The following is a 17,557-nucleotide window of genomic DNA, read 5'->3' on the forward strand; positions in this document are numbered from 1 at the left end:
ATTAGTCGGCTCGCATAACGTGTTAGATATCCAAGTTAGTTAAAAAAAAGAGTTAAAATATACTTCTATTTTTATGAACAAAATAAAAGAAGAAATGTTACCTTTTTTTACAAACAAAAGTTTTTATTCAAAAATAATATATCATATCTATCTAAGAAATATTTTACTGTAAAATATTTAATTTGCATACAATTCAATAAGAATATATTAAAAAGTTTGAAATGTTTTTTTCTAATTCGTCGAAACAAAAAGTGAGAAAAATAATCTGGAAGAGATTTTTTTATTTAGGCAATGTCATCAAAACGATGTGTTATCCACATAATTTAATTTAAGCAAAGCAAGTAAGAAAAAAAAGTAAGAGGTTAATCGTAGGGGTGTTCATCGGTTGAGATCCAATCATTTTGGATTTTGTCATTCGGTCTGATCCAATCTAAATCCAATGAATGATTGGATTTGATCGGTTCCATCCATTGGATTTTAATATTGGTTATCATTTGGATCGTGTTGGATTTRTCCAATCTTTTGATCCAATATTCAACCAATTAATCCACAATTTTAACCAGTTATTCATATATTTTCTTGAGTTATTAAAAAAATAATATATAAAAATATAAACTAAAAAACAATATCGTAAAATGTTAATGATTATATATAGTTATTAATTGGATGGGGAATTGGATGATCATTGGATTGGATTGGATTGGATCGATTCGTTTATATTGGATGTTGGACTGTCATCCAAGAACCAACCGATCCGATTTGAATTTTGAAATTTTGGATCCGATCAGATCCAATCACAATTAGATATCTAATTATAGTTGGTCGATTCTAATTGCATCGTCCCTTTTAAACTGAATCAGATGACTTTCTATACACCCCTGGTTAATGGTTTAAGGTGTAACAAGTTACTTATTGCTATAATGAGTAGATTTTCAAAGTACAATGCACTTATAAAAAATAATTTAAAAGTACATTATTTTAACAAGAGAAAATCAAAGTATAATACTATAATAAAGATATTTATAAAAGTAGATTGATTCTTCATGCATTTGAACCTTAAAAGAATACTTGTCGAACTACCGAATCGAGTTCAAACTTAGGGGTCGTTTACCAAACGTTTACTCGGGTAAGTGAATACCAAGTCTCATTACCTTACTGGATGAATATGGTAAGTACCAAGAATCTTACTCGGTAAGAGCGAGACAAAGACCAAGAGTCTTACCCGGTAAGTGAGGACGATGACTCTTACCACGGTAAGCGTTACCAGGTGAATTGTTGCATACGATATCGTTTTGATGGACTAAAATTTTACCCGATAAATAAGTGATAGTGTTAAATTTTTACCGATAAGCGCTTACGGGGTTAGTATTTGATAAACAACCCCTTAGAATAAGCAATTAACATTGTTGAATGATTAAATAAAACACACACACACACACACACACAAAATATTTATATATTGGTTAAATGATTTAACAAATAAAATTGAGGTTTGTTTAGGCCCATATTAAGCCCACTAGGCCCAATCAAGGTTTTTTGTATATGTGATTTGGGCCTATCTATAACTGGAAATTGTTCAAAAATAAATGTCTACTRTAAAAATAATATATAATTTTRTAAATATGTAACTGTTACATTTTTTAAATAGCTAAAGTACAATTCTGCCTTTAATAATAGAGGGATAAATTTTCTCCGTTTTATATTTAAGGGTAAAATGGRAAAATAAATATTTACTTTCAAAACGGGAAACTTGTAAGATCCCATATCGATTTGAATGTAGAACTAAGATTGTCTTATAAGGGAATTGATACCTCTTTTATTAGATGCATTTTAAAACCGTGAGTTCATGTGTGAATAAAATGAACAATATCTGGTACTGTTTTTATGGGATGTTACGGATGGTATTAGAGTCAGGTTCTAGACTGTTGTGTCAGCGAGGACACGGGGGTCCCAAAGGGGATGGATTGTAAGATCTCACATCAGTGAGAGAGAGAACTAAGGTTTACTTACAAGGGACTAGATACCTCTTCTATGATACRTGTTTTAAAACCATGAGTCCTGGACAAAAASTAGGAATTAGTYYAGGGATGRAAATAGAAATAAATTGCAAACCATACAGACAAAAATCACAATTTCTAAACCATAAGGACGACAATCGAAATTATTTGATACCAAAATTTACATACGCTTTGGTTTTCTTCCCTTTAGTTGATATCATTAACCGTGCTAATCTTCGTATGAATTTCCCTTCTTTTGCAATCAGTTTCGYTACARCACCCGCTGCTCTTCYTAATTGTCCACCCTTTCTAGACGATTTTGTCTATGGAGCAGAGATCTCATCTTTCTTGGACGAACCGACCAAACCCCCAAGACTTTTGGAGATCGAAATCTGGGTTGAGTTTACGTACAAGATTTTAGTTTACGGGTCGGTTTAAATAAAATCAAAAATTATTGGCAAATCCCCCATTTCTTTATAGTTTATATCGTTCACATGTTGTAGCGAATAAAGGGGAGCAAGAATCCATAATAGAAGAATCCAACCTTCAAAAGTCAACCAAAATGATCACTTTCCACCAAAATACTATGATTAATGTTCATTTTTTCGATCAAATCTTTTTAAGAATAACGGAAAATCGAAAAGAATCAGGTTCGATAATCGAGTCCACTTTCCAAATACGGAAAGATAGTGATCAATATATCGAGTTGTAATCAAGTTATGGAATCGGATATGTAGCGGTGGACCCAAAAAAAWTTAGCRGGTGCACCTTTAAGGTGGATTAAAGACCYGTAAAGTCGTCTAAAGCATTTTAGCTKKKKWWYKMRRGRAWTTTTTTAARKTTTTTTTTTTGGTTTATTTAGAGGGATTTCTGAAGTTTTTTTTAGTTAACTTCAATGAACTGTTTCGCTTTTATTTTGGTTGATTTCGAGAGACATTTTTTTGGTTAATTTCAGATGACTTTTTCAGTTTGGTTGATGTTTCTTGTATTTTCCAATATCGCAGAGAACCATTTTAATGGGTGCACGGGATGTTGCTCGGGTTTTCGTAGGTTTGTAGATATGATGATTGATGAGACTCCGAAGACGTTTTATTGCCTCTTGAGCACAAGAATCGGTTGTCCCGAATCTCGTGTATTTTTGGTACGCCCTTTTCGGACATTTGCATAAATAATTCTCACGCATTAACGAGGAATTATCAGTAAGTGGTGCTAACTTTTATTATTCTCGATAACATTCACTCAACTTCTATATAAACCTGCCAAAYGTCTTGTGTTTTTATTCATTAGTGYGTGTAGTAAGAAAACACACRTATAGATTTAAAGAGATATTCAATCGTCCTCAAGGGCTTCCAATACTCCAGTACATGAATATCAAGTACTGGAGTGTTGGACCCGAGAGGACAGTCGAATACCTCCTTCACGTTCAAAGAAAAAGGGGTTTGGTCTCTTTTGTGGGCCTCGTGAACACCATCATGAACCTAACCGATAAACAAGATACATGCGAAATAATTCTCTTAGGTTTGATCAAATTGGTTCGCTTTTTGTAGCCAAAGCATGGGTTCGGTACAAGAAAGATGCTCGAGACAAGACGGCAAATGGGTCAATTCCAGATTCCTAGTATCAAACAATCAAATAAGTCAAATTCTAACCTTATTTCAGATCGCTTTTTTTCTTAACAGTTGTGATATACGTACAATATGCATGCATACCACGTTACATGTGCATGAACACATAGAACATAATAACGCACACCGTTAGGGTGTCAATTTCCAAGTATTCTGGAATCGTCACCAATCTTCAATTCCAAGGTGGATTTGTTTCTTGATTTCTTGTGCCCCCTAATGGCTAGAGAAGGCACGAGGTACTTTACTTTGTGACGGTGCTAGTCGATTAAGGTAAASAAAGGATGATCACGACTATATATAYAAGYGTCACAAACAGCTTGAAGTATTTATAACATTCATGAGGTTGCAATCGGGAGATATCCAACTGTCCTCAAGGGCTTCCAATATTCCAGTGTTACGTATCATTGTAGCACTGAAATATTGGAGCACTAGAGGACCGTTGAAATTTTCCTCTATTGGTCGTGGTTGTTGCTAGATCTCGTGGATTCTTGTATATGAAACATAAGGATGATGAACTATTTTAGCTGTATTACATATAAACAGCTATATTTTTTTATCAGTTTTCATGGGTTTGAATTTCAGATATTCAATCCATGGTGCTTTATCGTATTACGTCTCTCGAGTTGGTGACCTCTACTAGTTTGATCCAGTTGTGCTTCATTCAGACATACGACGTTCGTTTAAGATAACATGTATGCGCTTGGAGTTCGACATTATCAAAATACGTCTGTTGGCAGTGTACTTTTCGTCAAATTATCTGAAGTTACTTAAAAAAAATAGCTTTTGTTGACGTATTTTTGAGTAAACCCTTTTTTATTAAAAAAAAGTTATTTGAAAATAGAACGAGCTCACTAAAATACCATGACCGTATACGATTAGGACTTGCAATTAAATCTAAGTGTAATTTTCATTTCGTTTTTGTGTAAACTGCATGAAAAAGTAAYGTACTTTAACTTGATTCCTATTTTGGGTAACGTATTTTTAAAACATCTATTTTGGTACCTAAAGTGTAAAATTTTAAACATTTAAGTATTCGTGTAACCGGTTGAAGACTAATTTTAGATTGAAAAAGAGACTAATTTTCGATTAAAAAAAGCCATGTCACGAACCACATCAGCAAATAATATTGAGTACGATACCACATCACTCGCCACATCAACCAGTTACCCGAGTACTTAAATGTTTAAAACTTTACATCTTAGGTAGCAAAATAGAAGTTTTGAAAGTACGTTACCGAAAATATGAATCAAGTTAAAATACATTACATTTTCATGCAATTTATCCTTATTTTTTATATCGAACCATACAAAAATCTCAGCATTTTTATGTTTGATTTTACTCTTTATGGATTATCATTATTCGTTTTTCTGTTTGTTAGTTTTTTCGTAATCGTGGGGCTCCGGAACGGCTTACATGCATCGACTAATATTCGGGTAACCATGAATGGCTTGGAGTCAACGTAGGTGAACCTCGTTGGCCACAAGGGCTTTGATAGCGCCCGAACTCGAACCGAGGGCAGATGAGCTTTTCCAATACTTTCTCCTATGGATTAACCAGTACACCATAACCCAAGTGGTTCGTTTTCCCAGTATTTATTATTATGAGAATATGTAGAACCCAATTAGATTACTTTAAAAAAATAATGATCAAAATCTAGCCGATGTAAGACTCTAACGGTTATATTAATTAATAACAATATAACAAGAATCTAAAAACTCGATAATTTATTTAGAAATCGAAAACAAGTTTCAAACATTTGAACAAATCAAATCACAATCACGTTTTTAACGGCTTCAAGGGAACATCTTTCAACAGCTGTTTTGTCTGGTAACCACCGCCGTCGTTCTCATGCTGGTTTATTGCAATCAAACTGCCACCCTCACTTAGAGATGCAAATTTTACGGTTGGGGCGGGCACATGTGAGTACCTGACTTTAAGGGGGCGAGGATTCTCCGGTTTGATGGGAAATGGGGCGGAGACGAGGATCTATTTTCATACCCGAATCAGGATCGGGGATCGCATTATCCGTCCCTAATCCGATCTTTGATTAAATTTTTTATTTTAATTAATATATATAGTGTGTAATAAATATATGTGTATATATAAATGTATGTATGTATGTATACATTTATTATTAAACAGACAAATGCATTTTGATTTTCAATATTGTAATTGATATAATAACGATTCATTATAATTTTAATTTTAAAATAGATCGTTTTTACTGATGGTATCCAACAGGTTCCTTGAACCCGTTGGGTATTTCTTCCCCCTAAACCTGTCAGGGATTAGTCGACGTGGGGGGCTTAAACGGGGGTTGGGGACAGAGAAAGCATTACCCACCCAATACCTGCCCCGTTTCCATCCTTGCCCTCACTTCTATATGGTTTTGACGTATTAGCCACGATGCCATCACCATTATCACACCATCTTCAGCCTTCCGAAATCCTAAGTCATGCCGCTGACAAATGGTTACGGTTGCAACGGGATTTTCACGATGTCCTTTTATATGGTGATGCTATATGCATCTAAGCATGGGAAGGGGCTTCGATCTGTTGGGAACCCGGCCCAGTCCGGGATGAGGATTCACCGCTAAACCATGGACAAGGACGGGGATGGGGGATCCCTGTTTGTCCCAAATCAGGGATGGGGCTAGGGACGGATATCGCACTCTCAGCCCCTCCCTGTTCTCATTATATATATTAATTAACAAATTAAATATATATTATTTTCAAGTAAATCRATATAATTTCWTATTTCTTAACTAGGTTTGAAATCTAACATTGTCATTTTTTTTGGATGTTAGTATGTAATATTTTGGATGTCAAGTCAAAATACAATTACTCGATATGTTTTAGTACATGTGATGTTAAATTTTTTTTTTGAATTAAATTGAATATCTTTTATTTTAGGTTATTAATCATTATATCACTATGTGATTTTTGTATTAAATTAAATTCCTTTCGATTATAGGTTTATTGAAAATATATGTAATTTAAACATGTATGGTGTCTCACATATTTGATTTAAAATAGCTTACATAGATCGGAAAAAAAAATTCTCGTTGCCCCATTGGAGATGGGGATTTGATCATATTACTCGGTAGAGATGGGGACAAAAATGGGAGCAGAGATAGGGATCAGGAACAGGGATAGGAATTGAGGTCCCCGCCCATTCCCATGCCTATATGCTTCTCTTTTATATCAGAATCAGGTCAAAGCATATTTTGAGAATGTAAAAGGCAAATGTTGATGTTGTCATGTTGATATGTATCAGGATAAAATTAATAGATAAAAGTGCATTTAGGAATATATAAGGGTGCATTTGGCCCACCTCTTTTCTATACAGAATACGACTTGTATTGAATTCTTTTTAAACAAGATCGAGTGTGAAGGATTATGTGAGAAGAGAAGTTACAATGAGAAGTGTAAGAAGATATCTGAACCTTTGATTACTTCTAATCTCATATCCACCCATGAATTTCGCTTTAGAATGGAATTGATCTCGTGCATCTTATTAGTGTTGACATTCAAGTAGGATTGATCTAAGGGTGAAGATCTCTTCTTACGCTTCTCACTATATGATCTAAGGGTGAGGATCTTTTCTTAAGCTTCTCACATAATTTCTCTTCTCACCGAAACCCAACCCTAGGATCGAAACCCAATGCTGCTTTTGTTAAATGGGTTATTTTTACAAATTAAATTTCATAGTTCTTTGTAAAGAATATTATGAGACAAATTACTTGATTCGGGTCAATTTGTGAACATCTCGCATAATCCTACACAGTAACGAGTGAAATTTTGGTAATAGAGATCGAAACTTGAATTTATTTTAGGGTAAAAAAATATTACATTTATAAAAAGATAAAATATATAATATTGAAAAACATGAATTTTTTGGAAATTTATGCCACCCCACATACTTGTAGATCCGTCATTGAATCTATGGGATATTATTGTTTGTAAGCTAAAACTCGCCCCCCGCCTCGCCCCCGCCCCCGCCTCCGCCTCCGCCTCCGGGTTTTAAAATATCGTGTTACTAATTAAAAAAAAAACTCACTTAACGTTATGAAACGAAAGACTTCCAACCTAAAAACAACATTAAGAATTACAACTATACTCGTATGCTTGTACGATTTTTATGATATCCAACTTTTGTATCCATCCCAAATCCAAAACGGGGTTACAAAATCATTCAATCTCCATCGCCCCCGATTTATAGCATCTCATATTTGCCTTGTGTGGAACGAAATAAAGCGAAACCCCACAAAAACCCGTTGGTTTTCGTATATTCCTAATTTCGATTCTTTCTTCAAGCATTTTGTGTGGCATCTTCAGTATTCGGCCAGTCTTCCAAACGTAGTACGAACAAATCTCAATCTTCAGCTTTGTTTGAAAATCACGCATAGGAACAAATTCACAAAACCCCTGTTGTCTTTATCTTTTTGTCCTGAAATACAAATTCACTTGAAGGGACAACAAATCAATTCAAAACCATCGAAACTGTTAAATATGATTATTCGGGCTTAAAAAACAAGAAAACCAAATTACTCGTGATATTTGTTGCTTGGACAACACACAATACGATTGGGTTGCCCGTAGATATTGCCGTATCTTTAGTAGGAACAAAAATCCGAGTATAATTCCTTGAGTTTATCGATGACGAATAGATCATACGTGTACTGGCTGTAGTATATAAACCGTTTTGATTATTTGGTCCCTTCCCTTTCTTTCTTTTTCTCTCGGGCTGTGGACTTGTAACTGCAAAATGGATATATTTGAAATTGAACGTTTTCTGAACTCTCTCCCTCAAAGGCAATATCTAACTTCTGGCTATATAAACTATTGAGCTAGAAGCATTCGTTGCCTTTGGGGGTCGGGCGTTCAGAAAATGTTGGCTTTTAATTCTATCAACACTGTTGCTCGACAACCCTGATGCACCCACAATGGAGATGTTACTTAAAAGTAAGTTTCAGTTGTTACCAAACTCTATAACAACAATACAGATGTAACTCATTAGTCATGTGCAGGCGTCCCTTACTTTTGATAAATTAAAATGTAAGAGCATCTTCAAAAGATTCTCCAAAATGGAGATGTTGGGTATTTTTTACTTCAACAGATTCTCCATTTTAAAGAATCTATTGAAGATGCTGTAACGTTTAATGTACCATATTAATCTGTTTTTTAAGTATATATTTATATACGGCAGTAGCATTTGGCCAATGATCCTCTGGGTCCTGCTCTATTGTTGCGGCCCTTCTTCCCTCCTCCACGGCCCTTGATTCCTTTTTCTCTAGATGTGGTTTTTCGGCCATGAATTCTTGAAGAACCTAAATCCGTTTTCTTGATCTAATGATTCATTTGGATACTGAAAGATATATATGGTATCGAAAATACTGAAAATGGGTTTTTTTGTTTAAAATTTCTGTAAATTATTATAATTTGGAATTTATGAGTTCATCGTAGACGAAAAAAGAGTACATGTTGGTCGAAAATTTTGCGACAATTTGGGAATTCAAAGATTAGTAAATGTTTTTTGGAAGTATATTGTATTTATATACAACAAATAGAACAAATAAACTCACACACCTCCTCACATTTGATGAGGTTTTGAGCCCTTGACCTTCTAAGAGGACAAAAACTCACATACCGCTAGGTCAAAAGTCCTTTGGTGATTAGTAAATGTTTCTAACAATGATAATTTGATTTAACAACAATTAATACTGCTACAGATAATGTATAGTGTATACTGTAAATATAATTATTTACTGAATGCACATTGAGTTCGTATCGAGTTACCATGACTTTTAAATGGTAACTTAATTTTTAAACATTAAACGATATAAATAAGATAACGCAATAGTTTTTCAGCTGGTATACAAAATAAAGAGTTATTTATCTTAATTTATACAGACGACTTAATCTATAAATGTTTTACTAAGCAGAAAAAACAAACGGTTCTTTACTAATCAATTTTCATCTACGACTGTTATAAATACGTTAAATTTCCCATTTATTTTTATGGTTATGTGTTTAATATTTATGTATTGGGAAAATTACATAAAAAGACATAATTTGTATTTTAAAAACTTACTTTCAAGTAACATGTTTAATGATTTGACTTGGCGGTATGTAAATCTTTGGTCTCCTAAGAGGTCAGGGGTTCGAACCTCACAAAGTGAGGAGGGTGTGCGAGTTTATTTGTTCTATTTGTCGTATATAAATATTATATACTTCAAAAAAAGATATATTTTAGGATATAACTGTAATAAAAATATTGTGTTCTCGAGCAATTTTTAAATGGTCAAAGTCTAATAGATATAGAACTCCAACATACCCCTTCTAACAGAGGCTAGATGGATACAGATTGACAAGACTGTCTAGAGGGGGGTAGCGAGAGTGTTGCTCCCCTAGAGCAATAAGCCTTAACTCTGATACCATGTGAAAATATGTCAAACCCTCAAGTTTCAAGTTTAGCCAATATGGGACTACAACGTAGTTCTAATTTGTCTTTATTTATTCCTTTTTTTTTATTAATCTGGATGTCCAACCTGCTATGCGACTCAATTAATCTCAATGCGTCCACTTACTTTGTCACTAGTCCGGAGTCACTGCATTTGAACCTTTATGGGCACAAGGAGATTTTTATTCCTCCTTGGATTTGAAATTGTGACCTTCAAACCAAGGACGAACTCAGATTTTTTTTTTCAAACAGTGGCACCATTTGGCTATAAGGAAAAAAAATATAGGGAAATTTTTTCAAACGATGACATCATTTGACTAAGAAAATAAAACTAACATGATTCGAACTTGGATCCGGAGTGGAATAAAAGTCTTGCAAACCAACTCTACCAAATAAAACTTGTTCTCATTGTAGTTTCAAAATACATACGGTGACACACAACAAATTAATACGGTTGAATCTTTCACGAACCTAAATTCTTTTACCCTTCGACGGAGGAATAATATACTAGGTCCGTCCGTGCTTCGAACACTTTTGATCTTTGGAGTTCAAGCTCAAACTAATCAACACAACCCTTATCACTGATTTGTTATATATATATATATATATATATATATATATATCATAGAAATATTTTAATTATGACATAGTAATTTTTATGTGTAGTTTTTTTATGTTATGAAATTATGATTGAAAATTTGTTTTTTATACGTGTCGTATTGCTATTGGTGCACTTCACGTGTCTTGCGATATTATTGGTTGAACCAAGTCGACGTAACTACTCCCACAAGATCTATATATATATACAATACATATATAACGACCTCAACAAACTATAAACCTGAAGAAGGGGACAGTCTTTCGCTCCAGACGTTTCACCAGTTGATCAAACACAATTAACGATCAGAAAATTCAGATCTGGCTTGTTTTCAGATCAAATCGGATAATCGGAATCAGATCTTCGATCGGTAGAATTTCATCTTTCTAGATTATGGAAGAAAGCAAGCACATACGGATGCGTTGTTCGTTGTTGTTCGCTTCGCTTTTGATCATAGATTGTTTCGTTTCAGAGATATACGCTTCTTCTGACAGTACTGTAAGTGAGATAAAATCAACATATGTGTGTTTTTAGTAGGTGTTGTGGACTGGATCTACAGTTTCATAATTGGTGACGGTTTTTCTTTGTTTTTTTGTAGATATTTTATGAATCATTCAATGAATCGTTTGTAGGGAGTTGGATCGTCTCCGAGAATGAACACTATTCAGGTAAGATTTGGTTACGTTGGGAATATATTCTATACGATTTCATTTTGTTTCTATTTGTTCATGATATACGATACTGGTATTGGATAAAAAACAACTTTTAGTTGAATACGAAAAGGAACGGTGTATGCATGATGTGGAAATGACGATCAAATCGTACTGAATGACGAAGCAATGTGTGAATGAGAATGGTGTTGGCGTGAAATTACTGGTTTGAACTGTAGAAAGGTTTAACGGAACCCGTTTTGACACACTACACACTGGTTCGATGCATGAAAACAGTATCTATTAGGAGGAGGTGATAATTTCAGTTTAACTTAATTGCACAAGGCCTTGTTAATAGCTAGGGCTTCTATACAGCTCAAATTAACAAATCCAAACTGATACACAACTTTCACCATTGATTTACGAGCCAATATTGTAGGATTTTTTTTATTATCATTGTTTTGGAACGATGATTTGCCTTTATAATTGGAATGATGTTGCAATAAGTTAGACGTATGTGCTTATTGATTGTGGTATATTCCTTCTAATATGGAGGATCCTTGGACCTCTAGTGTATTTGTGCAATTGTGCAATCAGACTTTGGTATATATGCATGGCTTTGCTGCACTTTGTGTTGGCGTCATTACACGTCACGTGTTTATGTTCACTAAATTTTCAGACATTCCCAAACATCTGTCTTAGTTTATTGACTTGGCTAGGGCGCATAATAATTGAGTTTGATGTCAAGATAACTCATGTAGATGTAATCCACATTGTGAATGCACCATTTCTCAAATCTTGTAAAAATTTGGGGACCTATACCAAATTGCAATGAATCATGGGGAGCCTGCATCTAAGTATTCACTTGCATACCTTCATTTTTATTTTACATTTTGTAGTTTAAAATAATGTTGCTTTCAATTCAAACACTCCTGATAAAATCAATCACTGGCTGGGTAGCTGAGGGTGCAATTTGGCTGTCTGCTTTTTGAATGTGTATTTTCTCTGATCATGGGTATAATGAATGCATCCCTCTATATTGTTAAATGCATTTGTACCTACTAATTTCCTCTAAACACACATTAATATCAATATCAAGATTTATTTTTTACATTTTTAATGCATGATTTAACCTAATGATGAAATATATAGGGGTGTATAGCTGCTACAGCAACACCGTTCCTGTGTATGTGAAGACTCAAGAGGGGTCATCTTATTTCATTATATATTTTGTATGCTTTTATATCGGGTTATATGAACTATTTAGTACTAGTTTTGCTAAATATCGTAACCACTTGTGTTCCTATTTGTTTGCTAGCATTATAGTACCTTTTTGCTATTAGCTCTATATAAGTATCTTAGAGATTAACTTTTTTTCTAAAAACTGAGAAAATAGGAGAGAGATCGAGTGGTTTTTCTCCAAATTTGATTGTTCATATTAACATGTTTGTCTCGTAAAATTGTATGATCGAGTGCCTCGGAAAATTTAATTAAGCTTTCAAACAAGCCGAGTTAAACATTGGTATATAGAGCTCAACTCGTTAAGTTAAACGCGTCATGTAATGTGCTCGAGATCAACTAGAATTAAGCTCGATCTCGCTCAAATTGTTAACACTCTAAACAAAGTTAAAGTATGAGTAACATGTTAGCTACTAATCCTTACCACCATGTGGGATATGCTGTGGGATATGTTGGGTTTGTTTGGTTTGGTGGGTTTACATGTGTACATTGCATTTTTCATATCTTGTAGGTGTATGGCAACACTCGAAGAGCGAGGGACATGATGATCATGGGCTTCTTGTGAGTGAGAAGGCTAGAAAGTATGCTATTGTGAAGGAGCTTGACAAACCCGTGGAGCTCAAGGACGGTACAACCGTCCTCCAATTCGAAGTTCGGCTTCAGAATGGTCTCGAATGTGGTGGCGCATATCTGAAATATCTCCGTCCACAAAACGCCGGTTGGACAGCCAAAAGATTTGACAACGAATCTCCTTACTCTATAATGTTTGGTCCTGACAAATGTGGTGCCACAAATAAAGTCCATTTCATCTTGAAGCACAAGAACCCCAAGACTGGAGAATATGTTGAACACCATCTCAAATCTCCTCCTTCAGTCCCTTCAGACCGATTGACCCACGTATACACCGCGATCCTGAAGCCAAATAATGAGTTGCGGATCTTAGTTGATGGAAAAGAGAAAAACAAGGCCAATTTCATGTCATCTGACGATTTCGAGCCATCACTAATCCCTGCAAAGATGATCCCTGATCCAGATGATGAGAAACCCGAAAATTGGGATGAGAGATCAAAGATTCCAGACCCGGATGCAACTAAACCGGATGATTGGGATGAGAATGCACCGATGGAAATTCTAGACGAGGAAGCTACAATGCCGGAAGGATGGCTAGAAAACGAGCCGGAGGAAATCGACGATCCCGAGGCATTGAAGCCTGAAGATTGGGACGATGAGGAGGACGGTGAGTGGGAGGTTCCGAAGATTGAGAACCCGAAATGTGAATCTGCACCGGGTTGTGGAGAATGGAGGAGGCCAATGAAGAGGAACCCGGATTATAAGGGTAAATGGCATGCTCCTCTTATCGACAATCCGAATTATATGGGTATCTGGAAACCTCGTGAAATTCCCAACCCGAATTATTTCGAACTCGATAAGCCCGACTTTGAGCCAATTGCTGCTGTTGGTATTGAGATCTGGACAATGCAAGACGGTATCTTGTTCGACAACATTTTGATCGCGAACGACGAGAAGAGCGCAAAATCGATCAGGGACTCGACATGGAAACCCAAGTTTTCTGTGGAGGAAGAGAAACAAAAAGCAGAGGAAAAAGCAGCAGCTAGTTTTGAGGGTCTCAAAGGGATTCAGGTACGCATTTATAATCTTTTCTACTTCAGTTATACTTTGGACTCTTTTTTCCTTCTTAATATACAATGGAATCTCTCTCTAAAAGTCTATAATTTAATAGGATTTTACGTATTTTCGCATGATAGCAAAACCAAGATCTACACTCTAGAAACTCGACAGTCTGAGACAATCTATACTCGTCTAGCTCTCTCACCCATTTGCCACTCTCAACAGCGGCGGGCCTATGAAGTCCCCTCAACCAATTTTCACAAATAGAATTCTTTTGTGGTTATGAAAGGTGTATACGCTAACTTTAAGGAGTCCTCTTGGATGTTATAAAATACAAGGGACAATCAACAGAAAAACGGAAAAAGTCTGTAGAAATCAACCAAAAAATGGAAAACCCCATAAATGTCAAACAAAAAAACTTCAAAAAAAATCTTTTGAAATGGGGGAATTCAGACGTGGGGTGACTTTGCGTGTCTTTGATCCACTTTAAAGATGCATATGGTCAGCAAAAATCTTAGGTCTTGACACTCTGAGACAATATGTGATGGTTTCTGTTAGATCTCACTCTCAGATCAGCTAATAAGCATTATTTCTCCTAAATATGTTAGAACCTCATTTGTCTCCTTAAAAGTTTTTTTAAAAAGTAATCTAACATTATGAATTATATGGGTTGTGTTGCAGAAAGCTGTGTTTGATGGTCTGTACAAGATTGCAGAACTACCATTCTTGGGTGCACACAGGACAAAACTTTTGGTAGGCTTTAATTAATTAATTTATGCGTTTGATTGGTGGTATTTGAGATTAAGGCAAGTGGTGTGGTGTGGTGATTACAGGAACTTGTGGAGAAGGCTGAGGAACAACCAAAGATTACAGTTAGCGTCGTCGTTTCAATTGTTGTCATCATCTTTAGCATCTTATTGAGGATGTTATTTGGTGGCAACAAAGCAGTTCAAACCAAAGTGAGCCTTTAATTTTCCCATTTCTTTTTATATATATAAGTGCTTATGAACATGGAAATTATGTGAAATAAGAGCTCATGAACATGGAAATTATGTGAAATAAGTGCTCATGAACATGGAAATTATGTGAAATAAGTGCTCATGAACATGGAAATTATGTGAAATAAGTGCTCATGAACATGGAAATTATGGACTAACGTGGCAGACGTTAACAAATGTTCATGGATATGTTCATTTATTGGGATTCATAATTGTTAACAATGTTCATGGATATGTTCACTTATTGGGATTCATAATTGTTAACAATGTTCATGGATATATATACATATATATATATATATACACATACATATATACATACATACATACATACATACATACATACATAAATACATACAAACACGAAGGATCGTATGAAAATAAAAGTTAAGGTGAGAAGTTTAAAGAAAGAATTTGGATGCTTAAATCAGTTTTAGTATGAATGAAAGTGTTTGGGATTAGTGTGAAAAGCTAAAGGAGTTGTGGATGTAAAAACAGGGAAAGGTGAAGGTGGCAGTGACGGAGAAGGATGAAGGAGAGAGCAGGATGAGCAAAGAGGATGCAAATGCTCCTCGTAAGAGAAATGCAAGGCGTGACAACTGATCCTGATTCCAATTTTGATGATATTAGATTTATATTTTTAATGTAGGCAGGCAGCTGCCAGTGTTGGCCCCTATATTATTATTTATTATTTATTTATTATTTATTATTCAATTAATTTATTCTGGTTATAATTAGTAGGTTGTAAAGGACCGATTTGTCTTACCTAAATTCAGATTCTTTATTCCTTCTTTCAACCATGTACAACACCAAATTTTGAGTAATAATTTCAAAACCTCTTTCCTTTATATATAATTAACAAGTATTGAGCTGCCCAAAGTTTTGTTAAAACTAAATATCAAAGGGAAATCCATCCAAATATCTAATCTCATTCATCAATTTCACTTTTTAGTTATTTTCAGAACCAATTTTTTTTTATTTCAATCAGAATCTGATATGATCTGGTATGTGATGTTGGACCCTAATCAGACTAAAAACCAAGCAAGTGCATAATTGAATCCAAAAGAGAAAAGGCCCGTCCAATCCGCCTCCAACCCAAGATGTATCCGTAACCTTAAACGTCCTCAATTGATGAATGATTATATGGTGTGATTATGTGAAACAACTCTCTGTTGTTTGCTTTATTCCCAATAATCGATTTCTGTTAGGGTTGTTTATTCTTGTTTCTACTTGTTATAAGTCATGTAATTGAGGTATGAGGTATTATCGATCAATCAAGAAAACCTTCTATCTATTGTCTCTCTTCTTCTTTTTTCTTTGTATTCACGTTGGGAGCTCACACTCACTGAAAGAGTGCTTATTTGCCTTCTTTTTGTAGAAATTAGGCGTATCATTAGTCCAACACCACAGACCGGATTATATCATTCTTCCCATCATGTATATGTATATGTCTTGTGCATTTGTATAAAGCCTATTGTCATATTTGAAATTTTTTTACAGAAATGTGGATCCTTACACGAATTTGCATATTTTTTTCTTTTAATCTAGAAATCGAGTTTACGTAAATGCTTAAGACATCTATATAAACTTTGGCTAAAATATAAATTTGATTGAAAAAATGGTTAAAAAGTAAATTTAGTTGAGAAGATTGGCTATTTTGATAAATTTCCTAAAAAAATGACATTTTAATATTGTTTATTTCATGACCTTTAAACATCTAGTGTAAACCTAGTGCTTTTGTAGAATCTTGAAAACAATACGAATGGGTCTTTAACCTAACGATATTGTAGCATTTGATCTCCTAGGAGATCAAAGATTCAAACTTCACCAAAGGTTAAGAGGGTATGTGAGTTTTTTTATTGCATTTGCCGTATATAAATATTATATACTTCAAAGAAAAAGTATAATTAATCTTCAATGATGAAAAACTTGTAAAAAGGTATTATATTATTGGTTTGATTATTTACGGAAAAACTTTTCGTGATATAACATGTAACTATAAAATTTCAATTATTAAGTATTATAATTTATGGGGTGTTTGAGATTACTTATAAAAACAATTTATTGACTTATTCCGGTGTGACACCGGTAATAAGCACTTTTGAGTGTTTGTATAAACAACTTATACCGGTGTCAGACCGTTAATAAGGAGTTTTTGAAGAAGTTAAATCATTCTAACTTATAATAAATTGATAAAGACTTTTGTAGAATAAATTGTTTCAAATAAGCAATCCCAAACACCCCCTTAAAATATTTGTAATTGAATTAGGTTTGTTTGATTTTATTTTTATACAAATACAATAATTAAAATTTAGTTGATTAATATATTGTTTAATCATAAAAATGACATTTACAAACA

The 17,557-nt window shown here is 34.4% G+C and overlaps 1 protein-coding gene across 1 annotated transcript; it reads left to right on the forward strand.

Annotated features, from left to right (window-relative positions):
• The first annotated feature begins 10,930 nt into the window (after nt 1-10,930).
• On the forward strand, nt 10,931-15,801 carry LOC112510962 (calnexin homolog). The gene is made up of 6 exons (XM_025116315.1): nt 10,931-11,180; nt 11,281-11,350; nt 13,083-14,212; nt 14,882-14,953; nt 15,034-15,159; nt 15,697-15,801. Exons 1-6 carry the CDS (start codon nt 11,076-11,078, stop codon nt 15,799-15,801), a joined length of 1,608 nt encoding a protein of 535 aa, XP_024972083.1. The 5' UTR covers nt 10,931-11,075.
• Nucleotides 15,802-17,557: the final 1,756 nt, after the last annotated feature.

The sequence above is a fragment of the Cynara cardunculus genome, assembly GCF_001531365.2.
Source record: "Cynara cardunculus var. scolymus isolate 2C chromosome LG 4, CcrdV1, whole genome shotgun sequence".
NCBI classification, from domain to species: Eukaryota; Viridiplantae; Streptophyta; class Magnoliopsida; order Asterales; family Asteraceae; genus Cynara; species Cynara cardunculus.

Coding starts and splice junctions, on each gene's coding strand:
- LOC112510962 (XM_025116315.1), top strand. CDS start 11,076: ATGGAAGAAAGCAAGCACATACGGATGCGTTGTTCGTTGTTGTTCGCT. Junction 11,351..13,082: donor CGAGAATGAACACTATTCAG/GTAAGATTTGGT, acceptor CATATCTTGTAG/GTGTATGGCAACACTCGAAG. Junction 14,213..14,881: donor AGGGTCTCAAAGGGATTCAG/GTACGCATTTAT, acceptor GTTGTGTTGCAG/AAAGCTGTGTTTGATGGTCT.